The sequence below is a fragment of the Xiphias gladius genome, chromosome 1 (genome assembly GCF_016859285.1).
Source record: "Xiphias gladius isolate SHS-SW01 ecotype Sanya breed wild chromosome 1, ASM1685928v1, whole genome shotgun sequence".
In the NCBI taxonomy this organism is placed as follows: domain Eukaryota; kingdom Metazoa; phylum Chordata; class Actinopteri; order Istiophoriformes; family Xiphiidae; genus Xiphias; species Xiphias gladius.
In genome coordinates this window covers 3,534,001-3,560,500 of record NC_053400.1, presented here as the reverse complement: position 1 = coordinate 3,560,500, position 26,500 = coordinate 3,534,001, and the positions used below count along the sequence as shown (strand labels likewise).

At 38.7% G+C, this 26,500-nt stretch overlaps 1 protein-coding gene across 2 annotated transcripts in view; it reads left to right on the top strand.

The window, feature by feature from the left end:
- adamts17 (ADAM metallopeptidase with thrombospondin type 1 motif, 17) overlaps window positions 1–26,500 on the top strand; it is a 171,993-nt gene that overhangs the window by 8,186 nt on the left and 137,307 nt on the right. For both annotated transcript variants that reach the window (XM_040124678.1, XM_040124670.1), the window contains exon 3: window positions 19,478–19,649. In XM_040124678.1, the coding sequence (XP_039980612.1) occupies window positions 19,478–19,649 (172 nt within the window). The remainder of the gene's footprint in view (window positions 1–19,477; window positions 19,650–26,500) is intronic.

Here is a 26,500-nt window from a genome sequence, read left to right as displayed (position 1 = left end):
ATATTTAGTCACTCACAGTACTGATATAATGTACAGAACTAATTGACTCACTGTAATACTTAAGAGATGAAATCATCTCTTCCAGCTGAGAAAGGAGGGGTTTTAAATCACCTCAGATCCCCCCAACCACAGCTATCTTTTCATGGTTGTGATAATACCCTCTCCAGCTAATGCCAATGAATAATCTCATGTCCCCATGTTTTTGGAACATTAGAAATACTTTAAATCATTCTCCTGTCCCCATTATGCTGCCTAACAGAGTTTGCTAGCCCTGGGGCTTCGCTGGGAGCAGAATGTCTGCAGAAACGTTGGAACAGACTGATTCGCTACCCTATTTTATGGCATACCTCACTGCTCTTGTCAGAGCAAGCCTGTTCATAGTGGCTGCACTGTAACTGCTGCCTGTGCATTATGTTGTTTGTCTTTGTCTTAAGTTATTTGCAGAGACCTCACAAATTTGTCCTGGAAAGAATAATATTTTAACAGTTTGCACTTGACTTAACTTTTACATGAGAGCTGATTTGATTGATAGAGAATGTCTTCATTATGCTCTTGAGAGAGTGTCTTGATTTCAGGAACAACAGAGATTTTCTTGTACTCCATCAAAAGTGCTTGTCAGACAGTCAAATAGTTTCAGAAACCTCCTTACCCCACACCTTTATGATGTCAGATTAGTTGGGGGGCTGTGTCCAGAAATATGTGTAACCAAAATCTACAATCCGGCATTCATATCCCCTTCACGCGAGAAAGAAGCCAGGTTTTGTACTTGAACTTTCACTTGTTACAAAACTATTTATTTCTGTTTCATGTGCAATACTGTGATTATGTTCCAGGATGTGAAAATATGTGCCTTTATACCCACTTTTAAATAACATTGTGTTATCAGTTATCCAGTTCAGCTGGCTTGTCTACTGACTTTAAAGTTTGGCTCAATCCCCATATGCAAGCAAAGCCCTTTTGTTGGTAGAGGCAAATAATACACAATATTACGACACAGCCTTTTGTAATTGTGTAGGCTTTAGTTAATAGAAGCTGAAAGTAATATAATGTTAACATTACCTCGTTAACATTACCTCAATTTCTGTGTACACAGCCCGAAAGTTGAACCTGGTTGAACTTTTGCTTACACGCAATGTGACATCATATGGCAAGGCGCTTGGCCAAATCGCATATGTGCGTGGACAGATGCTAAGGTGTTGCACCTAAGTCTTTTAATGGTAGTTAAAACCTTGTAATGTATATTCGATGCGGTTCCAAATGATGACCCCCTTTTTTTTTTTCCCAACCATCACCATCTCACTTTGGCCAAGCTCCTACAGTTGTAGAGTGGAGCCAGCACCAGGTGTTAGAGCTTTCGGCAGTGCTGCTGGTGTGCAGTCATCGGGGAGATGATTGAGGTGCAGAGGACAAGAAAATTGCAGCTATCCAATGACAAGAAGGAGATTTGGATTACATGATTGTTTGAAAAAAACATAGTTTTGTTCGTAATAAAGAGATATTTCATTAAAGTTTTTATTTATAAATTCCATTTAATCACTTTTTTTACATTAACAATATTGTATGAAGATATAATTACAGTTATTGTTTAATGAAGTAAGTTTCATCTGATCAACGTCTTGTCGGCAAGACAATCAATGTATATCAACCCCAATTTTGATTAACAAAATTAACACGAAACGTGGGAGCAACATCCAAACACGCTTTTTTCGATTGGCTCATAAAATGGAAGCAGATTAGATTTCTACTCCACTCATGTGTGTGAAGAACTTCAAACAAGATGGAAGAAAAGCTTATTGTTGTGAGCAGTGGCTTCAAAAATCTATGATCTCTACAAACTTTAAAGATTGAGTGGGGCTTGAATAAAACATTTATTTTTGGTAAATGAACTACAGCGATATGCTAAAGTCTATTTACTGTAACCTTAAACCTAAACCCAATCTTATCACCAACCCTTCTCAGATCCTTTCTGCGATGCTTAAACACACTCGGTGTGTCTGACTCAGGAATACAAGGACCTCTTTAAATCTAACCTGAGGATCAACTCTATTAAAATTATCATCATGCACTGATTTTCTATATCTCTTCCAGAGAGCTCCTGTCTTCAATCCGGAATCTTTTTTTAAGGAGCTAGATAGACATGTTTCCTCATATATCTGTAAAAAAAAAAACTATCCCTCATATATGCAAAGCCCTCCTGGTACAGCAGAAGGGAGATGATATTTCTGCCTTTCCTAATTTTTTGTATTATTGGGCTGCTCACAAAATAACCTCCCGGGTGTCCAATTTTGGATGGGGAAGTGCCCTGTGTGGTCCCTAATGGAAAAACTCTCATGCACCAATGTCTCTGATGGCCTTAGTCCTCCTTAGCTCCTCCTCATCTGAGCAAACATTATTGTACAAACAACCCAATTGTAAAATGCTAACTTAAGATATGGACACAGTTTAGGCTTCACTTTAAACACAAACAGGCTATTGCATGCATGCGTATTACTTCTGATTGGTTGTTTTCTCCTTAATTCATAGACTCAGCATTTCATGTCTGGTCTTTGGTAGGTTTGAAATGTGTAGGAGATTTATACCACAATAATGTGCTTGCCCCCTTTGAGCATTTAGTAAGAACATACAATGTCCGTCGTTCAAATTTCTTCAGATATTTCCAAATCCGAGATTTACACGTTGGAACCTCTCTTCCTCTACATCCCTAAAAACGTCATGCTTTATTGTATAAAACCTGGATTTGGATCTATATTTAAGAGGACAAATCTCTAGCCCTCACTTGACCGGTTAAAAGCTTCTTGGGAGAAGGAATCAGGACAAAGATATCTGAATGATCCTGGCGCTCTATTACATCGATATACTCATCCTCTATTTGTATCTGCCATGGTCTTCTACAATTCAATACAAGTCTTTCACTGCTTAGCCCTTTGTAGAGGTAGACATTGACCTAACATATGTGAAATGTCATCAGTCCCCTGCTAGTCCTTTCCATATGTTTTGGTCATGGCCAGCACTGGGGGTAATTTTGGTCCATTTTTCGGACATTCTCTCACAAATGTGGAAAAAACTTCACTCCAGACCTCATTACTTGCATTTTCAGAACTGCACCAGAAAATGTATTGTTTCCCAACTCTCAATCAGAGGCTTTAGCTTTCTCATCTCTACTAGCCTGACGCTTCATCCTCCTTAAATGGAAATCAACGACACCCCCATCTCACACACAATGGGATAAGGACCTCATGTCTCACCTCAAGCTGGACAAGTTAAATACACCACATGTGGCCCCACTCAGAAATTCTACAAGATATGACCACCATTTCTGAGTTACTTTGAGAAAGAATTTGCATCTTGAAACCTAGGGTAACTCGTAAACAAACCTCTCACTAGTTTGAAGTTGGCATGTTTGTGTTTAGCATTTAATTGATATATTCATCTCTGATTAGGCAGTTATTTTCTCAGGTTGCCTCTTTGTAGAGAGCAGAAGTCTTGTCATGTCATGTCTCTTAAAATGAGGGACTATGTATAAGAATAGCTATAATACCTAAATGGTTAATGTGATGTTTTTGTTAAACTCCTTGAATCAAAGCTGAAAGTCTACACTCTAATCACATCTTGATGGACATCTCAGGCATTCCTATTTCAGAGCCAATCTAAAAATCTACTGTAGCAGTGAGAGGTTCAAAGAGACAACATTCCTTCTTTGTTTCCTAGAAAAGCCCAAACAATTTGATGGGTCGAGAATTGTTATGTATGTCTGTACCATGATTCTACCTCACACACTACTTTTTACTTTTTGCACATTTGCATTTCTACATTTTTGTAGGGCTGCTCCCAAATTATCGATCAAATGTAAATCGATGAGAAGAATATTAGTCGACAAAGCTTTGATTTGATTTTGAGAGGGTAAAGGGCGACCACAAAAAGGTAACATGCAAACTCTGCAGGCAAACATTCGCCTATCATTTGTTGACCTCAAACATGGCATGTCATTTGAAACATGTATGTAGCCTAACGTTAGCCACATAGCGTGGCTGCTTGCGCTAACGTTCTCCTAGTAGGTTGTTTCAACATATTCAGAATCATTACTGCTTTTCTGTCTTTGCTCTTCTTTCTTTCTTTTCTGAGCCCTGGAATTCAAACCATTTTCTGATGCACCCCAAAAAAAAAAAATTTAAATAATTAAATTAATATCAAATCTTTGGTCAGGGGCAGCCCTCCATTTTTCTAATCAATTAGTGTGCATTTATCATTATTACTATTTTATAGGAGTTTTTTTAATAGTTTTTAGTTTTTACTTATTTCCTTTCGGTGTTGGGCAATTGTAACCGAGCAATTTCCCTGCAGGGATCATTAAAATTTTTCCAATTACGATTATTTGTCGTTCTAAAATCAATGGACTGCCAATCGGCAACAGACATTTTATAGGCTGTGACAATGTGTGGTTTTACATTTTGTAGAAAAGTTTGAAATGGTTATTATCCTCTCTATTTCTCTAATTTTTTTTTATTTTGAGACCTGGTTAGAGGAGGAGAGCAAGGGGGCTGCTTCTCTGACTTTCTGCACACAGAAGCTACCTGTGTCTCTTCCTACACTCCTATGAATCTGAGCCAGAAGCTCATCTGTCTTATTTTTCATTTTTTGGCCTAACTCATCTGTACAACTGTTAGCAGAGTATTTAAGTGTTCGTGATTTTACACAATGGTTAATAAAACAAGCTTTTAAAAGACAGCACAGTGTAAAGGATTAAACCAGTATTTTCCAACCTTTTTGGCTTCTGATGTCTTACAAAAAGCAGTGTCGTCAGGGTCACATTCCAGATGTCTATGAGTTGTTAACAGCTCCACAAAATAGTGATTTTTTTCCCTCTAAACTTCTCAAATAGTTTAATTATAACAAATGTTCAAATGATCCAATATCCCAGCAAAAATCAAAGTTTTTAGAGAAAAATTTAAAACACTGAAAACAGTAGTATGACTTACTGGCATACACATACAGACACAAAAAAATTCCTTTAGTTTAATTTTAAAATTATGACTGTTTAGGTCTGTTGTGAGTTCAGTAGGCACTTTACAGTTCCCTGCAGTGGTATTCCTAGTTGATGATCCAAAGGCCTGTAATGGTTGCACCATGTCACAGAGAACCCGAGGAGCCAGGCCATGTAAACACTTGTGTTTCTTTATGACCTTGTCAAACACAGACATGGCAAGACAAAAGCAAAGAAAAACTTTAAATTTGCACTTACCTGTCTTGCTCTTTTTAGGATCCTGTTCGTGACAGCAAATTGTGATGGAAATCTTGTGAGCTGCTGGAAAAAGGTTTGGGAAAATAAGATGTCTTAAATAGAGGAATTTATTGATGCTTGATGCATCGAGGAGAAGAATGATGAGCAATACAAGTGGACACTGTGTAATGCCACCCAATTCTGAAGCTGTCCCTCCTGGTGACCACATTTAAGCCTATAGCTACGTCATACTTACTTTGTCTCCAAATAAGGTTATTCTCCTTGGGACTACAACCCATCCACACGTGTGAAGATTTTATTCAGTACCTAATCCTAAATACTATATCATGTTCTTACCTAACTAACATTGCATATCTTAATACTTTTGTCCTGCTTAGAGATGACTTGGGTAACCAATTGACCATGAGACTTTAATGCACTGGCTGTTTATCCTGGCTGTTCACCTCCTCCACTGGACACCCTGCCTTTCTTATCTCTGTGTCCTGTACTGTGCTATGGTTATTGCTGATGGGAACGGAGCAGATGCTATGTCACAGCTATGCTAGAGATAAACAATTAGCTATTGTCTAGAGTAAATGAGATGTCAGTGTGATCTGTTTGGAAAAGCATGGCCTAATACTACATAGAGACCTAAAGACCTAATTATAAAGGAGTCTACATAGACAATACAGACACTGCTTAGCCTCTGCTGAGCCCTGCGAGGACAGAGTCATGGGGAAATAAATGACAAACCACGCTTTCTGAGTTGTCAAAAAAAAAAAAAAAAAAAAAAATCAAACCAAGGCAGGCTTCGGTACTTGGAACTTGTAATGCACCTGAGAAGAGGGCAGTCTCTGGAAGGTCAGTCTTTGACTGCCTGCATTCTTTAGGGTAGTCTCTTACAGTAATGTTATGATGATCTTAATAGGCTTATATGATATGTAAAGCTTGGGACTATTACTTAGCCTGATAAGGTTGAGTTGTTTTGATTTAACGAACACTATCCATCACCATTTGGATGTAACATAAATGTTATTTCCATGGACTTCCACATTCAACTTGAATAACTTTACTGGCGTTAGAGCTTTGGGATTACTCGTTTAACATTACTCATGTTACCATTTTGCTGGCAATTACAGCATATGTTGAGCTTCTCAGATAAATTGCCAAGTGAACTTTACCTTGATGGGTCCATTTTCTTTATGCTAAGATATTATTGGAAAGGCCAATACTGTCATAACCATGATGTAATTACACAATTTGCTTTTGGATTCTTTTTGGATCACGAGGCTAATTAACAGCAACTGAAACAACAAAATGCTTGTGCAGGAAGCAAACACTTACATGACTTCAATGCATAAAACATAATATATGATGGTTTCTAGAAAGATAAAATTAATGCAATATATTATTAAAAGAAATGTCAAAATGCCATAATTTGTGAGAAAGGAAATGCCACAACTATAACTGGAGAGTGTCTTTTGTGTGTGTGTGCGTGTGTGCGTGCGTGCTTGCGTGGGTGCACACGCTTTGTCTACAAAGCAGCTAAGGGCAAGAAATTTTGAAAGAACCTATTTCTTAATGAGGCCTTTCAAACAACACTAAGTTTGCCAAGTTCAGTCGTTCACGGTTCTGGTTCGGTTGGTCCCAGTTTGGTCATTCTTTTCTTTTTTCCCTTGCGCATATACTATGATATATGGTAATACTGTCAAGAAGTGAGTTGTTCTGTGCAATACTGTGAAGATTTACATCAGAAGTGTAACTATTTTGCAACTTTGGCAGTATAAATGTAGATATTTGTAACTTGGGGTTCAGTACAGCTCTGCTTAATCCAAGGTTCTTTACTTTAGGTCTACTTTGCTACAATTTTTTTTGGAATTAACACTGTACATCAGGCCTAAAAAGAAGCAAACAACAGTGAAAGCACAGTCGGCAAGACATGAAGACGCCAAACGCAAGAGATTTGTGCATGTTACAGAATCTCACTAGAAGTCGGGTAATAATTCTTAAGTATATTCCTGATTCGCTGCTACTATAATTCTGTATAAATAGCTTTGATTTGGCAACCAATATCAGATCAACTGTCAAAAATTCCTAACGTTTTGTATTCCTTTTTGTTTCTCTTTTACTCTTAAACTTATATAATGATGTATATTTCTATGCTTCAGCTTATTTTTTTTTGCACAATCTTGGGTTGAAAGAAGGCAAAAAACATGTATGTGACAAATAATAACTATGACCTTCATATTCAAATATACAGTAGTATTATTTTATCCTATGACAGTTGTATGTGTGTGCTTTTTCAAATAAATACCATGCACATCATTCACTCTCATTGTAAGGGGCTCCATGGTGAGGCGTGTGTTGGTCCATTCCAGTCAGGTGGCTATTAATTGCTTCCTGGGAGCCCACCTAGCTGACATGAACCACAAACTACCCACTCTCATCAAAAAATATAGTAAAGGAAAAATTTGACTTTATTGCTTAGTTTCTAGAGTCGCCCTAATGCAATTTTATTTTCACTGGTACTATATCCTACTTCCACAGGTGGGTTGCAGAGATTTTCATGCCCACACTACTTTGTGTATTAATCTACAGAACCCCAAAATGTGAGAGTGGTTTTATTCAGGAGTTCTCTGATCTTTTAGATTTTATTATGCCCTGCCTTGATAAAAGCAGTGATTTAAGGTGATTTTAACATACAGTGCATTCAAAAAGTATTCAGACCCCTTAACTTTTTCCACTTTTTTATGTCACAGCCTTTTTTTATTTTTGCAAATTTATTAAAAAAGAAGAACTGAAATATAACATTGACATAAGTACTTTAGCAACAATTACAACCTTGAGTCTTCTTGGGTATGATGCGATAAGCTTTGCCCACTTGGATTTGGGGATTTTCTGTCATTCTTCTCTGCAGATCCTCTGCAAAGATGTTTGATTGGGTTCACATCAGGGCTCTAGCTGGGCCACTCAAGAACATCCGCAGAGTTTTCCCTAAGCCACTCCTGCATTTTCTTGGCTGTGTGCTTAGGGTCATTGTCCTGTTGGAAGGTGAAACTTAGTCCGAGGTCCTAAGCACTCTGGACCAGGTTTTCATTAAGGATATCTCTGTACTTTGCTCTATTCAGCTTTCCCTCAACCCTGACCAGTCTCCCTGTCCCTGCCACTGGAAAGCATCCCCACAGCATGATGCTGCTATCACCATGCTTCACAGATGGGATGGTATTAGGCAGGTATTGAGCGGGGCCTGGTTTCCTCCAGACATGATGCTTGGAACTGAGGCCAAACAGTTCAACCTTGGTTTCATCAGATCAGATAATCTTGTTTTTCAGTCTGAGAGTCCTTTAGGTGCTTTTTCTGACAACTCAAAGTGGGCTTTCATGTGTCTTTCACTGAGAAGAGACTTCCGTCTGGCCATTCTGCCACAAATCCCTGATTGGGGGAGAGCTGCGGTGGTGGTTGTCCTTCAGGAAGTTTCCTCCATTTCCACACAGGGTCTCTGGAGCTCAGCCAGACTGACCATCGGGTTCTTGGTCGCTTCTCTTACCAAGGCATTTCTCCCCTGATTGCTCAGTTTGGCCAGGCGGGCTAGCTCTAGAAAGAGTCCTGGTTGTACGTAACACCTGCAATACAACAAAATGTGAAAAAAGTAAAGTGAACAGGTCTGAATATACTGTACATGAATGCTGTCCCTCTGATTCCTCTTTCATTATGGATTTTATAGAAATTATGAACTCAATTTTGCTTAGTCAGTGGAGGCTCCCAGTCACTTACAGGGACACACTCTGGACATTGTTTTGTACTCTGGTTTTATTCATGAAGGAGACTTGAAGGCATTGATCTCATTGGGGTTGGCATAGGAGAAGGTTTTCTCAAGTTTCAGAGCAGATAGTCCAACAGAACCAGCACTTCCCTCAAATCCTCCCAGGAATGCTGGTCAAAGACACATTAGTAAGATCCCCAAACTTCTGAGTCAGAGTGACATGCAAACTTTAAAGGACAGGGTGTGTGATTTAGGTGATCTATTGGCAGAAATGGAATATAATATTCATAATTATGTTTTCATAGGTGTATAATCCCATGAAACTAAGAATTATTGTGTTGTCATTAGCATAAAATGAGCCCTTCATACGGTATCCACAAAGGGAGTGGATCCTCTTCCACGGAGCCCACCATGTTGCACCATCATGTTTCTAGAGTAGCCCAAAACAGACCAACCAAACACTGGCTCTAGAGAGAGTTGTTAACATTTTTACGTTACCTGAAGGCCACTGCAGGTTCTCCTACACGCTTGGAAGATGGGGATGAGGGAAGGGTATTCAGTGGGTTGCAATCTGCAACCGCACTGCTAGATGCCACTACATCCTACACATTGGTCCTTTTAAAGTTCAAGATAAGGAAACCCTAATTTCCTGCATGGCTGTCAGAACACTGATCCTGTTACCTTTGACCCTTCAATTCAATTCAAATAAATTTTGTTTATATAGCACGAAATCATAACAGAGATTATCTCAGGGTACTTTTCATATATAGCAGGTCTAGATTATACTCTTTATAGTTGTATTTGCAGAGACCCAACATTCTCCCATGAGCAAGTACTTGGTGACAGCGGCAAGGAAAAACTCCCTTTTAACAGGTAGAAACCTTTAACAGAACTTGGCTCATGGTGGGTGGTCGTCTGCCTCGACCGGCTGGGATGAGAGAGAAGGGGGGAGAGAACATAGCACAGTACAGGTACAGCATAAAGATATATAATAATAATAATAACAATAATAATGAAACTAATACTAAAACTAATAATTATTATAATAGGGTGAATAATAATACTAATAAAACTAAATATAATAATAGTAATGATAATCACAATAATTGAAGCAGTGGGTGTTGAGCAGGATCAAGGGGACAGTAGGTGGTTTTACAGTCACAGATCCAGACTCTCCAGCACCGGGGCCAGAAAAACATGCAGAAAGCAACAGGAGGAGAGAGACGAGAAAGCACAAAACTACGGGAGAGAGAAATCAAGTTACTAACGAGCATTGATGGATTTGTATGCGTATGGATGGAGAGGAAGAGGAGGAGAGAGGAGCTCGGTGCATCATGGGAAGTCCCACTACAGTCTAAGGCTATAGCAGCATAACTAGGGTATGGTTAAAGTTTGAAGTTTATTTTATGTGGGAGTTAAATGATTTATCCTGATCAAAGTAAACTCTGGGACTCCTAACACTGGTACTGGAGGCCAGGGCAAAGCCATCCAGCGTAACCGTATCATTAGATAATGTGTTTCTGAGGTCTTGGGGGCCAAGTACAATAACTTAAGTTTTGTCTTAGTGTAACAGCAGATAAAAGACATATTGATTATATCTAGTAAAGAGGTGCTAACTAAGGGTAGAACTTCCTTAAGCAGCATAGTTGGGATGGGGTCTAAGAGATAGGTTGATGGTTTAGATGAAGAAATCGTTGAACTTAGTTGGTGAAGGTTGATGGGAGAAAAACAGTCTAAATATATATCAGGTTTTACAGCTGTTTCCAAGGTTCCCGTGTTTGAAGATAAATCTGTGCCGGTTGAGTGCAGGAGGTGGTGAATTTTGTCTCTGTTAGAATTTTATAATTAAAGAAGCTCATTAAATCGTCACTACTGACAGCTATAGGAGTACATGGATCAATGGAGCTTTGACTCTGTCAGCCTGGCCACAAGTGCTGAAAAGAAACCTAGGATTGTTTTTACCCTTAAAGCCCCATTCTCCTGTTTGTCAGCACTTCCCTCAAAACACAACTTGGATAAACATTACCGGAACATTTACTATGATAACTTACCAGTACTCACAGAGACTAGCTGGCACCAACCTTTAATATTAGTATGTAGTAAATCACCAGGCAAAGCAGTATAAAAGCAAACTACAGCTTAAACGTTATCACTACAAGGAGTACCAAAACATGCTATACATGTCATGACCCAGTAACACAGCCTGGGAAACCCCAAACATGTGGTCTAGCCACACACACACACACACACACACACACACACACACACAAATGGAGCACATGGCTCCTGTAAAAAGAAATTAACTTATTTATTCTTAAATGTAGTTGTTTTAAATTTTCAAGACATTCAGTACTGTATGTTAATATGTGTGTGCATGTAATATGTGTCTGTTTTAGTTTTATTCTTCTATCAGTAAGTGTATCCACAACATAACTTCATAATATTTGAAGATTGAAATATTGATTTTTGAATGTCATGTTTATCATTCTGCCTGTTTTAGTCTCAATGTGCTAAATTTACAATATTATAACAGTATTGGAAATCATGTGATTGTCATGTTCAGACAAAAAAACAGCTTTCAGAAATAGAGCTGCCTCTCTGTCAAACTCTGAAAAGCCTGCCATACATCTTCTGGACAGTCAGACCAAAACTGTATAAAGTTTCGTTCAGTGGTCTAACGGAAGGCCCTCTAATTACCCTCTTATTGTGCACTGAAAAGGACACAATTGCCAAACTAAAGCCTTCATCCAGTCCTTTCGATGTTATGCCTGCCAGATTTCTGAAAGTTGTTTTATTAACAGCATTGGTCCAAGTATTTTATTCGTTGTAAATGGCTGTCTGTCTACTGGCTGTGCTCCCTCCCACCTTAAGCATACAGTAGTGAACCCAATTCCCCCAACCTAAAAACCTACCCGTATACAATGCATTTCTAAATTACCAGATGTTTTAGAGAAGGTTGATAATTCAAAGTCGAGTTCTTTTATGAATAATTATAATATCTATGATCAATTTTATTCAGGTTTTCTCCCCACATTGCACAAAAATACCAAAATATTTAAATAGGAAATAGTAATCTAACATCATTCATTATGCATCAATATTAATTATTTGTTATTCTCAGACAACGACATTTAATCTTAGGGATAGTTTTGTGCATCACAGCTCTCATTTAAGGTTACTAGCATTGACTGGGACATGTGACCACGTGACAGACTTACAAGTTAAAACTATGCTAACAAGGTGTTGATAAAGTCAAGCATCTGGAATATATTCCAAGTTAGAAAAGATCACCCCCAAAAAGCAGAGTGCCAAATATGCCAAAGGAAACTGGCATATCGCAAATCACTTGAAAACCTTAAGTAACAGCTTAGCAATCTTGTAACTGCTAGAATGTTATTTTTTCTATTAAGGTTGATGTTAGTGCAGCCTGCATGCTAATAAAGTACAACACTGAAGTACGATTTTTGTCCTCATCTTTGAATATTCCTGGGTGTTCTCACTGAAGATTTAAAGTCCCAGAAATGGTATTCGGGACAGCCATAAAACTTTTTCAGTAGCAGTGGGTGATGCCTCCTCTACCCCAAGACTCCATGCTTGGCCCTCTGTCGATCTGTGCATACATTCTGCCATTGGGACATATCAAACTTTTGTTGATGAAATTTAAAATTATGTCCCATTAAAAACCAGTGAGCGAAGCAACTTCCATGAGTTATCTTGTCTCAGATATAAGGTGCTGGATGTCACGAAATTTTCTCCCAAATAAACGAAAACAAATCTGAAATCATTGCTTTTGGTCCTCATTTTGTTTTGGTCTACCCAAATGTTACAAAATCAACTTGCCTCCATGTATAAAAATGTCCTACAGCCAGAAACCTAGGTGTAAAATTTAACAGTGACTGTTCATTTGAAAAACAACTCACAAATGTAATTAAATCATGTTTTTATTAGTTAACAAGCACCTCAAAAATCAAGTTTTATCTTGAGAAGGTCATAAGTGCTTTTAAATCATCTCGCTCAGATTATTGTAATTCATTATGTTCAGGGTTAAACCAAAAAACTATCCCACACCTCCAAACTAGTACAATATGCAGCTACTCGGCTTTTAACAAATACAAGGAGACAAGATCATATCACTCCTGTTTTCTCATCTCTTCACTGGTTACCAGTCAGTTTAAGAATTGATTTCCAGATTTTACTAATTGTCTTTAAAGGACTTCATTGTTTAGCTCCAAGATATGCTGACGTGCTGCTCCCCTGTGAGGCAGAGTGGACCGTTAGATCCTCAGACAGGGTTCTGCAGACTGTTTGTTTGTTTATAAGCCCTTACTCAAGACTAAAGGTGACCGTGCTTTTGCAGAAGGGCCCCCTCAGCTCTAGAACTCCCTGCGTAAAGATCTTTTAAATTACTTCTCAAGACTTACCTTTTAAAACAAGGCTTTTCATTAACATTTGCATACTTTTATATTATCAACATATCTAATCAGTTTTATTATTATTGTTGTTATGTCATAGCATTGTTTAATATTTTATTCAATTTTAGTTTTTTATATTTCTTGATTTTTCTCCCTGTGCCTGCATGGGTTTCCTCAGGGTGCTCCGTTTTCCTCCCAGAGACCAAAAACTTGCAGTTTAGGTTAACTAGCGACTCTAAATTGCCTTTAGGTGTGAATGTGAGCGAATGTGAGTGTGAATGTATCAGCCCTGTGATTGACTGGCAACCTGTTCAGAGTATAACCCACCTCTCACTCAGTGTCAGCTGGGATGGGCTCCAGGCTGGTTCAACTATGTAAAACAGCAACTTTTTGTGGGCAACAGAAACAAGTTGAGAACATATCATCACATTTTAAGTAGTCATGGCAAAGAAAGGAACATTTTCAGTCATTCATTGGAGTCATGTCCAATATTCACTCTCTTTTAGCTCTGTTTTTATTCTCCACCATCTCCTGAGGGAAATATAGTATGTGGCTCTTAAACTGCTAAGTGCTCCAATATGTCATGTTGCCAGTGCCAAGCACGTAGCATACAGTAGTTTTTTAGAGCTTTTTCACTGAAAACTAAGGTATGATATCGGTGAGCGTGAACCAAAACAATAAAGTTGTGGGCTGCATACATAGCCAATGAGCTGAAACTCGCTATAAAGCTGAGGAAAGAAGGGTGATCATTTTCTGAAGTTGATCACTATGAGCAACCCCTTTTACATTGTCACATTGTTTTCACATTGCCATTTGATACATTGGTATTATAAAAAAATATATAGATTATAGTAGCTTTAAGTATATTTGATATGTGGCTTCAGGGGCTTTGGATTTATTTAAAGGCATTTTTGATGGAGCCAGGCTGAGTAATAAAAGTATTGTAACGAGTAGTGTACCCAGTTTATTTTGTTGTTGAGTCAGTTGTAAAGTGGTGTAATTATTTTTTCAATGCATATTATTTACTTAATGTAATTTATTACACTTTTTGAAAAACTTACAAACGCTGGTAAGCGGCTTCTGCTGCTGCTGTTGTTGTTTCAGAAAAGCAGTGAATTTATCATATACATTTCCCAGATGGGCACGTCCCAGCTACTGTACATACATACAGCATTCTGACTGTATGGTATCACTGGGACATGGCCAGGGTATGTTGCACTGTAGACTCAGTCATATATCATTGCTATATCCCACTTCCTGCAGCATAGTGCTCTTGTGTTCTTTGAAATAATACTGATGAATGAAACACTTTTTTTTCCCTATAAAACGTTTGTTATTTGATGGTTTTTAATGTAGACACAATTAAATAGGATCGTCTTGGCATCTGTATTAAAACTCTGGGTTCATATTACCACTGAAAACAAATAATACCCAGTCCTAACCACTTATAACAAATATTCTTTAAGGTCAGTGTTTGTTGTGATCTTGTTCTATCGTGGGTGGGTATTATTTTGATGTTTTATGCTTGCGCTCAGAAGATAATTTATGGTTAAAACAGTTTGGACAGTTAGGTTGTAAGGAGCGTTATGAGCTACAGGGGCTGCTACTGGAGCTTCTAAACTCATTGGTCTTTGAGACACTAGGTGTGGAGTGTGAAGAAGAGACCTCTCCTGATAGTGCTGACTCACAAAAGCATGCACTGTGAATGCCACCTTCCAGCACATTTTCTTTTGACCCACTTTGAAAGCCTCAGCTTACAACATGAAAATGGGATTGGACAGCCACAGCAATGGGATGATCAACCTGATCACTTGTAGACATTGTAATTTAGTCAAACAAACCAGGCAAACAAACTATGCAAAGTGTCTTGTTGTGTCAGTTACAGAGTCATCTGTTTCTTTAGAACCTTTATTTATGAAATCTGAGGTTGTTTACTTTTCTTGGTGGGTACTGTTGCCCATCAGGTTCCTCTTTTGTTTATTATACACCAGCCTGTATACTAAAAGACACAACGTCTTTTCCACTGCAGGGATTTCCCAAGAAATTGCTATCAGACATTGATTGCTTGGAGATAAGAGAATGTTGAGCTTTACTTACTGTAACAGGCTACAGATTGAATCGCTGCTTTATATAAATGTGTGATTAATTATCTCTGTGTGCTAACAGCAGTAAGGTTTATGAAAATAGTGATAGCAAACTTTTTTTTGTCCTGGGTTTTGCCTTTCAGGGTTCTGTCTTTCAGGTAAACAAATTAATGTGTATTTCAATTTACAGTCAATTACAGTTAAAATATTCTCCTACAAAGGTGTTTGCATTAGACAATAATCAAAGATAAGACAGTAAAGACAATGACCTTGGGTAAAAAATATAAATACAACATTTATTATTAAATATTACAGAATGTCTTAATGGAACTATACGTGTGATAAAAGAAGGGTTATTGCTTTAAATGAATAGTTCAAAATTTGGGGAAAAATCCATATTTTCTTTCTTTCAGAGAGTGAGATTTTCAGATTACTATCAATTTCCTCTTTCACTTTTTACAAACCCAGGCTGGCTGTTTCCCCCATGCTTCCAGTCTTTATGCTAAGCTATGCTAACCACATCCTATATAAAGCTACAATCTTATTTCCCAGAATGTTGATTTATTAATTTAGTAGTGCAGGAATTTATACAGTAAAATTGTAGTATGATAGCCATTTTTTGTGGTTGAATAACCCTTGACAATACTGTATCCTCTTATGTATTACTATATGTGTGTATATATAATTGTAACCCAGGTAAAACCCAGGTGTATTCAGCTGACAGTAGTATAATGTCTGAGCAGAGCATTACAGCCATCCACATTCAGTCTCACTCTGGGCCTCGTCATTCTATTTTCCAGTCTGTTGTTGTTCTTTATAAACCCAAAATTACTTTCATGAATGATTTTTGAGAATGAGTGTCGACCCATCACTTCTTCTGTTGATGTTTTCATGACCTCAGGTCATTGTCATTGTCTACAATATAAGGTGTTTAGAAGTGTTAATTTTGGCAGCTGGTTTTGATTTAGTTTTAGTCTTAGTCTTTTGACAAAAATTCATACTAGTTTAAGTCAAATTTTTGTCATCGGATTTTTGTTAGTTTGTAGTTTTAGTCAACAAAAACTAAAGACATTTTAGTCTAGTTTTCATCAGTAAGAAGGCTTTTTGAGGCTACAGCTGTCGCTGACTTTGTGTAAAGTTGCAATGGTTATAGGTGCTCAGGTTACTGCTCTGCAGTAGTTTTGACTGTCTCACCTCCATAAATCCAGTTGGCATTTCCAAACTCTTTTTGAACAGAACTGCTCTCTCTAATCTAATGTAGTACAGTTATTCCTGCTACTGCAGCTACCTGTGCTGTTCACTGCAGAGGAGTGAGTCATTCAAGAGCTGGATTCACTCACTTTTTCAGTAAAATACTGTTCATTATCTGGGTTTAGTTTGAGAGGAGATGCTAAATTGTCGGCAAACATCAATATTGTGATCTTTGTTTAGCGAACATCTAGAGGACAATTTAGATGGACAACCAACATTAATCCTGGAACTTACTTACTCGTCCTGATAGCAGCACCAAAGATAGCTGACTGAAAGTAACATTAATGTTCCTCCACATCCACAGCAGTTTACAGTTACATTAGCCATACCTTTTTAAGAAGAACAGGTAACATCAGATAACATTACTGACAGACACATAACTTTGCAAGGTGTTCGTTATTAATAGTAGTGCAGTAGGTCAATCATCTAAATCCTCTTCTGAACAACAGATATTTTGGGCAGCGGAGGACACTGTTTTGCTAAACAGGAGATATAGGCTAGTATGTGTCCCACAGATGCAGCTTGATGAATAAGACTTTGCATTAAAATATGTCCATTTGTCCGTCTTTGACATTATTGTTTAGTTTTTATTCATTGACGGAAAATGTGATACATTTCCTCATAGTTATCGTTTTCAGATGTTACTTTTTATTTAGTTTTAGTCTTGTTTTCGTCATCAAAAATAGGTCATCAATGAATATTTTTTGTCATAATTTTCATTAACAAAATTAACAGTGGCTTCTAGATATTTCCATACGAACATTTTTTGGCTGGACCACAATAACGAGGCCAGCCTTAAAACTGCAAATGTCCATGACTGACTGACTGACTGTAATGAAGGTACATCAATGGTCAGCCGGCCGAGTGTTGGAGTTTTCCCATTAGCTACTGCTCTTTCAAAATGCATTGGTGCGAACAGTTACTATTACGTCATTGGCGGGCGTTTACAGGCAGTGTTGCCAACTTAGCACCTTTGTCGATACATTTAATGACTTTTCACACCCTTTTGGGGCGTTTTTTTTCAATAAAGCACCTAGAGACAAAACTAGCGACTTTTTGGAAAAACCTTAACTACTTCACATAGAGGAGAATCACCAGTATTGCCCTGCAAACTCGAGGTTGGGCTTTCCCTCCACAGACACACCTCTCCATGCATCTCATTCAATTTACTGCACAGCAGCTGATATAGACATGAATGAGCTTCTAAGTTTCTCTCTGATTAATCCTTTTACAAGTAAATATAGTCAAAATCACAGCACAGCCTTTGTCTCAGACGATGTTGTGCTTCAATCAGGATTTTAGCAGTGCAGAGCAGCAGCCTGGAAGTGACTGCTGGTTAACATGTAATCTTAATAGGCTGTCAAACTTGCTCCATTGTCTGACAACAGAAACAGAAAAACATGAATGAGAATAGTTTTGTTGGGATTTAAGATGTATTAAATTACTGTATATGTGAGCACAGAGAGTAGGAGAGGAACAAACAGATCCAAGGACTGACAGAATGCAAATACGATGCAATGACATCATGAATATGCTAATTGGAGTGTTACATCATCTAGTGACATTTGATGTCTTTTCGAGCAGGCTTTAGTTATGTTCCTTTAGAGTAGCTCTTTACAGTGGTTCCACAATATTTCTCAAATATAATGACCATACACAGTCCAGCTATATACTAGTTTCTGACCTAGTCTTGTTTTTGTCCCAGATAACTGTAGTGGAGGGCTTATGCCATGAAGGTACTATTAAGTGATTTTCTTAGGATGAATCCTGAGGATGTGTTTCCTGCCTTCACTGACATACTCATGGATGGAATATATCTCTCTGCACATGTTAAGGAGACACACACACACACACACACACACACACACACACACACACACACACACACACACACACACACACACACACACACACAAACCTCACTATCACTTCATTTCTTGGTGCTAAGGAATAAGATTACTGTGTTGTACATGAAATACAGTATTGGTAATATCCTCCAAAAATTGTTAAGGACTGGTGTTGTATGATTGCTAATGTTAACTGCAATGCTCATGTTTTATAATCATGTTTTATATTCTTCCCTGCAATGAGTTTGCATAGCACAGTGCTACACAGCATAATCTGCCAATCAACTACAGTATGTGTCATACTTTGCTCAGATGTGATGCTAACCTCACAGGTGATCTTTTGTATTTTCTCCAAAACCATTTGACCCATGTGCTAGAGGATTTTTCTAGAAAAAGACCAACCAGACACTGTTACTGAGGCCCACTTATACATTAATTTTAACTGTGTTTTGAGGATGTATTGCATTACAAATGCACCACATTGCACAACATAAATGGCACTAACCTCAAAGCTGATAAAGATTTCAACAAAATGTGGTGTAAGCTCCAAAGACTTTTCAGAAAACGAGCAATTTCTACAGTGCAAAAATTGTACATTAGGTTCTTGTTATATCAAGTGCCAAATATGGCACCCTGGAATTTAATATTCATTATATATAGTTAAACTACTGAGTTGGGATGGAAAAGCTTTCATGAACTGGCTATAGGCAGAATCTCTATTGTGTTTAACCATTCGGTTATCGTAAGAAATCATGTTATAACCGCTAGTTAAATTACATTTAAACATTCTCCATTCACCATATGCCTAGCCAATGAAATTCTACTTTTCTTTACTCTTAAACCAGTCTGCCCATGGGGATCATCATAGTTTCATTTTGTACATGTCTCTGTTTTGTGCATAGACTGGGCTCATCCAGATTGGGGAGGACAGCCTGTTCATCCAGCCGGTGGACGAACACGAATCATCACAGTCATTTTCTGGACTTAAACACCGGCTGTTGCGACACCGTCGCTCTGCCAAGACCAGTTCTGCTCCAGATGCTGAGCAGCCCAGCTACTGTGGGAATATACAAGGTGAGTGACACAGAAAGTGTGACTGGATGGCTCAGGATATGGGATTATGGTCACACTGATATCTACGTTTGCTGACGCCATTAAAAATGAGATGTCAGCCACCTACATGATGATGGATGTGATGAACATTTCAAGGTATAAATAATGATTTGTGAAGGTTAAAATGAGCTCTTTCTATTATCAACCCATCCATCCAGGGGATTAGGGATTGTTCAAGTGTTCGGGGGGGAGGTATTGAGGAGCCTGACTGCTTGGGGGTAAAACTGTTGCAGTGTCTGGTAGTGTCAGCATGGTTGGAAGGAGTCTGCAAAAATGGCAGTTGTAGAGCAGATGCAATATTTTTTCTGAGAGGTCCACGGTGGATGGAAGAGAGCCCCCAGTTATTCCCTCCCTATCCATTGCAGGGATTTGTGGTCAGCAGACCTGCAGTTTCCAAAACAGATAGTGATGCAGCCATACAGAATGCTCACTATGGTACCTCTGTACAAGGTGGTGAGGATGGGAGGGGAGAGACCCATCTTCTTAAGCCTCCTTAAGCCTCCTAGAGGCAGGAGGAGGACAGTGGGCAAAGTGTCGTCTGTGGTCCAGTTGGAGTGGTAGTTGAATTGTAGTGGATCCAGTTAGCTTGGGTGTTTGGCTTTCATGTTCCCCAGTACCAACCACTCAAGGCACTTGATGTAGCGATGGATGTGAGTGCCACTGGGCTGTAGTTGTTTTGGCAGGACATTCTTTGAGCAGCTGACCAGGAATGTTGTGTGGTCAGGCAGCTTTCTGTGAGTTGTATCTGCATAGAGTCTTCCTGATGTCAGCTGTAGATGAAGGCTCTTGTCATAAAGTGGAGGGGTGGTCTTCCTCACAGGTTCCCTGTTATGGGCCTCAAAACATGCATAGAAGTAATTTAGCGCACCATGCAGAGAAGTGTCACTACTGCAAGTTTGGGGTTTTGGCTTGCAGTCAGTACCAGCCTGTATTCGCCACGACATGCGCTGTGTCTCTAAAGCCCATGAAGTGGCTGTTGATTTTCTGTGCATAGGTGCACTTTGCCTCTCTGATTGCCCCGGACAGGTTAGCTCTGGCTGTACTGAGAGCCATCATGTCTTCCAACTTGAAGGTAGCATCTCTGGCTTTCAATAGGTTGTGCACCTTGGTGGTGAGCCAGGGCTTTTGGTTTGCCTGGGTGGCATCCTGAATGCACTTCCTGATGTAGCCAGTCACTGAGGCAGAGTACTCCTCTATGTCCACTATGCCTCCATAGGAGGAAGTCGCTTGGAAACAATCCTGCAGAGCTGAGATGGCTCCCTCAGGCCAGTTTCTAACCTCCTTCAGGACAGATCTGGTTCTTCTACAGGTCTGTAGGCTGGAGTCAGTAGTATGGAGATGTGGTCTGTGTTACAAAGTTGGGGGCGGAGTTCAGCCTTGTATGCAGCATGAATGTTTGTGCAAACAAGATCCAGAATGTTTTCCACACGTAGCTAAGTCAGTGTGCTGGTGAAATTTGGGGAGGACTGTCCATAGGTTTGCCTTGTTGAAGTCCCCAACGACAACGAATAAGCTTGCTGATGGTCCTGTAGAATTCACCTAGGGCTCTGCTTGTGTTTACATTAGAATTCGCGCTAAGTGGAATGTAAACACCGATTATAATTACAGTCATGAACTCTCTCAGGAGATACAAAGTTCTGCATTTGACTGCCAGGATCTCCACTGGTCAGCGGCAAATCCTAATATTTTCAAAGCTCAATTTGAGTTTTGTTTTGAAATTTGCACAATTGTCATGCAGTGGAGTTTCAGTAATTTGAGAATTGCATTAATTACTTGACGAACAAAGAATTTACAAGTTTGTTTCAGCAATCAGTGAGCAAAGAAATATGAAACCCATGAAAGAACGTAACAAATAATGGTTGATGGTAAGACCTTATAATGCTTTATCATCCAGCATGCTCACCATAAACAGTTTAAGGATAATGGTGGTTTATTGCAACTTGTATCTAATTTTTCATAGTTTTGGCTATAGTTCCTCTCTGTGATAATAACAATGTCATCACCAAGTTCATAGCTGAGATCTGGTAGGGAAGAGACAGTCTGGTGGGTCAGGTCAGACAAACTTGTTTGAAAAGAAAACAAAGGTGAATGTTAAATTACTAACCAAATTCTCTGTTCATCTGAGTTTACAGACCCAGCTCCTACGTCAACTATGAGTTACCGTACTTAATGTACCTAACCTACCTAATGTACCCAATGTACTTAATGTTCCTGTTCAATATTTGGTTTTTACTGACATTTGAGGTGAGCCCACTTGCAGTTTGAACTCCAAATAAATTGGTTTAACATCAGGATATACTTTTGATTAGTTTCCAACCTTTTCGATTATCTGACTGCCCATGTTTCTTCACCCATTGTAGTGAGAGAGATCTCAGCAATTACCTAGGTGAGTACAGTATTGTCAGAACTGATGAAATGATGACTGAAAACTGAATGATAATTATATCAAAGTTAATAAACTAGAATTACTCTACTGATGGCACTGCTATAGCTCCTGCTTCCTGTGTAATGCTACATAATGATATTAGTGATACATAAATTCATGCATTGATTGTAATAGCTTCACTGCTGATGTGCTCCCTTTTGTTGTGCTTTGTCAAAACCTCTGTCACAGTGTTTTCAACTGATCAGACAAAAATGCCTTTATTGAACGGTGCTTTCTCTTGTTTTTTTATGCTGACAACTCAATTTAACTTTCCTAAATCGTGATTTTAGAAACAGATTTTTTTGCTTCTTACAGTCCTTCTTACACTTTTACAAATAGTGCTTTGCAGATACAAAAGGATTTTTATGCTTAAATCTTTTTGGCGGAGAAATGGCTTCATACATATGGGTCAAATTACAGAGGATGGAATTCGTGTGATTTTTCAGAATCTTGGGAATGTTCCTTACACTCACCTCAAAAACCCTGAAACATCTTCCAAATCCCTCTGCAGTGATGTGCTTGCAGTGAGCTGTGTGAATGAACTACTGTCTGCCATCCATCCTCCAAGCTGAAATGGGCCAGTTGAACATCCCAGCGAAGAAATGCTAATAAATCATAGGTTTCAGAGCAGCATTTAGTGCTATCTTCCATGCTTTGATGTTCATTCAGTTCCAGTGTTGCAAGAGAGACTGGGTGGAATGCAGATGTTTCCAAATTTAATGTGTATCTCTTTTCTGCAAAGTTCTTGTTGGAACCTGCTGAGCCTCTTGCTGTTAACGCTATCAAACACAGAGCAAACCCCAGTCTCTGCTCTTTTACATTAATAATGTGCATATTGTCCTAACCATTGGTGTCTATGGGCCAAGATTATTGATTTTATAGTGAGAGGAATTCACAGTGAGGATTTTTTTTTTTTTTCTTTTTTTCAAAGCTGAGCAAAGCTAGTCTCCCGATTTTTGAATGATAGCAGTTTTTGTAGTGTGGAGCACACCTGAACACAGGATCCAGTCAAAAGCACTGATGACTGGCTCGGGAAGTCATGGAAAAGTTTAATTAGTTGCAGACTGGAGTTATAGTTATCCAAACATTTCTCTAAGCAGAGCACTGTTCTGGAGGCAGAATCAGTGAGTGAAGCCAAAGAACCACATCACACAGCCAGAGACCTGGATTAAAAGTCTGCTGCAGGTTTTCTTGCTTTACTAGCTTCTCAGTAGATATGTTTTACTTTTACAGACTCTGCTCTGAGGCAGAGCCACATTAATTTTGAGACACACAAAAAATAAGGAATATGTTAGCTGACATGTAGTGGTGGTCTGTATCTGAATATCCTATATGGATCAAGAAAAAAAACATATGTAAATGCGGTTGTTAATGCAGTAGAATGCATTGCTATTGCATTGTGACTGGACCCAAGTCAGCTGCAAATTCAATCTGTATAGTGTCACCACATTCTTAGGAAAAAATCTGTATAGCTGGAATTTACCCATCTTTCATTTATTATAAGCACTCCTATGATTTTTCCTAATGTGAAATGTCAAAATGTCTTCAATGAAAAAGGCCTGAACATGCCCACTTTCAGACAGTCTCTCCTCAAAGGCGTTCACGGCGTTGCAGTCATTTGCACATATGAAAAGTTGCAAGTAGTTGTGTGAAAAAACTGATACACTGTGTAGTAACAATTACCAGGTTAGCTAGTTTATCTACATAACTAACCAATGCAGTAATCTAATTTTAGATTAGATTTTAATCTTTAAAAAATCACACTAGTCTGAGGAGCGTATGCACCAACATTATTTTTCCATGTGATGTAATCCCCCATACTCCAGTCGACTAGATTAACAAATTCTATGGCTCATATGACTGGGGAAGGTATGACACAGGGGAAATAACATGCTTGAAACGGTAAAAACCTTCAGAACTGACAAATTGAAAATAACTGTTTTTTTCCTTAAACCTCCAACCTCCAGAGAAGATCAGTCTGTAGTCGTACAGTTTATGTTTACAGGATGTAGCCAAAGTCCTTATAGGGAAGTCTCGCCACTCGGCAGCCATCTTGGCAATGCCCCAGGGCAGTTATTTCTGGCTAACAAGACCAGGTCCCTATCTAAATGAACGGGGAGAGAGCCATAACTTCACTTTCAATGGTCACCGGGACATAAAAACTGCATGTAAAGAATCACCAGTCGAATCTGATAAAAAAGTACTTTAAAAGTTTGGTGACTTTGTCCCAAAATAAGGTTTAAAATGCTTTTTCACCTGTAGGTCATGCTTTTACTATGCATGTGCAAGGTTTCACCTGCGTTAGTGGAACAACACGATTGGCTTGATATGTTTCCCTTTCAGCTATTATTAAGCAGATGATTGGCTTTTCGGGCGAAGGGGCAGGATATGTGTAATACAACTGCCATCTTTCACATTTGTGAACCTACCATGGCTAGTGGAGAAATGAGAAATCACAGTCACACATTCAGTAAGCAGAAAGACATAAGCAGACAAGCTGTTTAGCTGCAGAGACAGCGACTGTGCTCTGCCTGATCTGTCTGGTTAGCTCGCAGACAATTAAAACTCTCAGACATTCTCTGTGTTTCCCCCTGTGCACAGTCATTAACCAGAGCAGCTTGACCCTGAGAACTGAACTGCACCCCTGAAGTTACATAACACCACCCCAGCTAAAGACCACCAGCACTTTTGACAACCTGTATAAATACATTTTTTCCATATGTTCATAACTGGGGCATACACAATAACTGAAACCTCCTTTTTAGAAGGAAAGAAGAAAAACCTGTCGAGCTGTCTGTCGGACTGCAACTCCTCTGTCTGTTTGTTTTTAGCGTTCGTACAAAGGTTGAGCAGGGTTTTTCATATGTTCTCATGACACACTTTTTCAAATAGCTTCACATTATACACTCCTACTCTGCTGTATGGGGAGTTGTCTGCTGATGTTGAATGATTTGTAGAACTTTCTCCCATCCTTAAATGACAAAATTTTCAGTGAATGAAATCATAGTGAACTTAAACTAGTCCTTATTCTGATGAGGAACGTCTTGGAACCCCATCAAGAGGATATCTTACATTCCCTTTGACATGCTTGGGTGGCCCCCAGACCCAACTTTGAGTGGTAGCAGCAAAGTGTTCGGATGGGAGGGTGTGGTCTACAAGCTCCAGAGGCAGAGATTAGATGATTCTATTAAATGTATGTATGCATGTATGCACCTGGTCCTGAGGTGAGATGAATGAAGGGAAGTGTCAATTATACATTTTTTTTCCTTTGCATTCATGCCTAGAGTTCTCTCTGTTCTGTTCTGTCCTTTTCTGTTTTGTTGCCCCCCCCCCCAATGCATTGTTTCAACATCAGCAGTTTAGTCAGCTTGGATGGAGGTGAGTGTGTCATATTGCATAAGAGCCCGGAGGACGATGAAGAGTGACTGAACAGTGTTCGTGAGGCTTTACCTACTAATTGTACACTTTGGTTATTCATAGATATGTTTTTATGGAATGTCCAATCAAATAAAGAAAATCAATAAAAAGACATTACCTCAAACATCAAGAAGATTGACTTAAAGGTAACGTGTGGTGTGTGACATGTCAAGATATGGAGCAATGTGCAAACAAAGGCAAGAAAGAGGAAGACCGCAAGCTTGTAAACATGGATGTACCAATGCTGTATTTAAAATACCTCAAATATCAGCTTTGCTAAAGTTTAATGAGGCAGGAAATGCATTCATCACGTTTGTTAGAAAACTACGATTCACACAATATGTTTGTTGAGTAAGCCCAAATGTAAACTTAACAGGGTAGCTGTAACCATTTAAAACCTTGGCTTCTTTTGCTCAGTTATCAACCCCTTTATTTTTTAGTCTGTGCAAGACAGTGGATGTAAAACGAAGCCCACCAACGAGGACCCACCAACAAGCAGCAACTTGCTTGTTGGTTTTAGTACTTTCATCCAAGTATTAAAAAATATATAATTATGTTGGTTTGTCCAATTACTTCTGAGCCTCTGAAAATGAGGGACTATTTATAAAAATGGCTGTAATTCCTAAATGTTTAATGTGATATTTTTGTAAAACCCACTGAATTAAAGTTGGAAGTCTACAATTAAGACACATCTTGATGGCTTCGTTTCAAATCCATTGTGTTGGTGTAAGTATTTTCCAAATACTTATGGACCTAACCGTATATAAATGCCTGTAATTTATGGACAGTTGACTTAATATTTATTTTTAATCATACATTTTATGTTACTAACTTTGTTTTTAACACGTATACAGCAAATCTAGTTTTTCATTTTTGTAATTAGACAGCAAAGGAAGAAACCAAGATATGGTCTCATTGTACTTTCCATTCAGTCCCCCCCTTATAGTCTTTGTCATCGCATATACTGCAT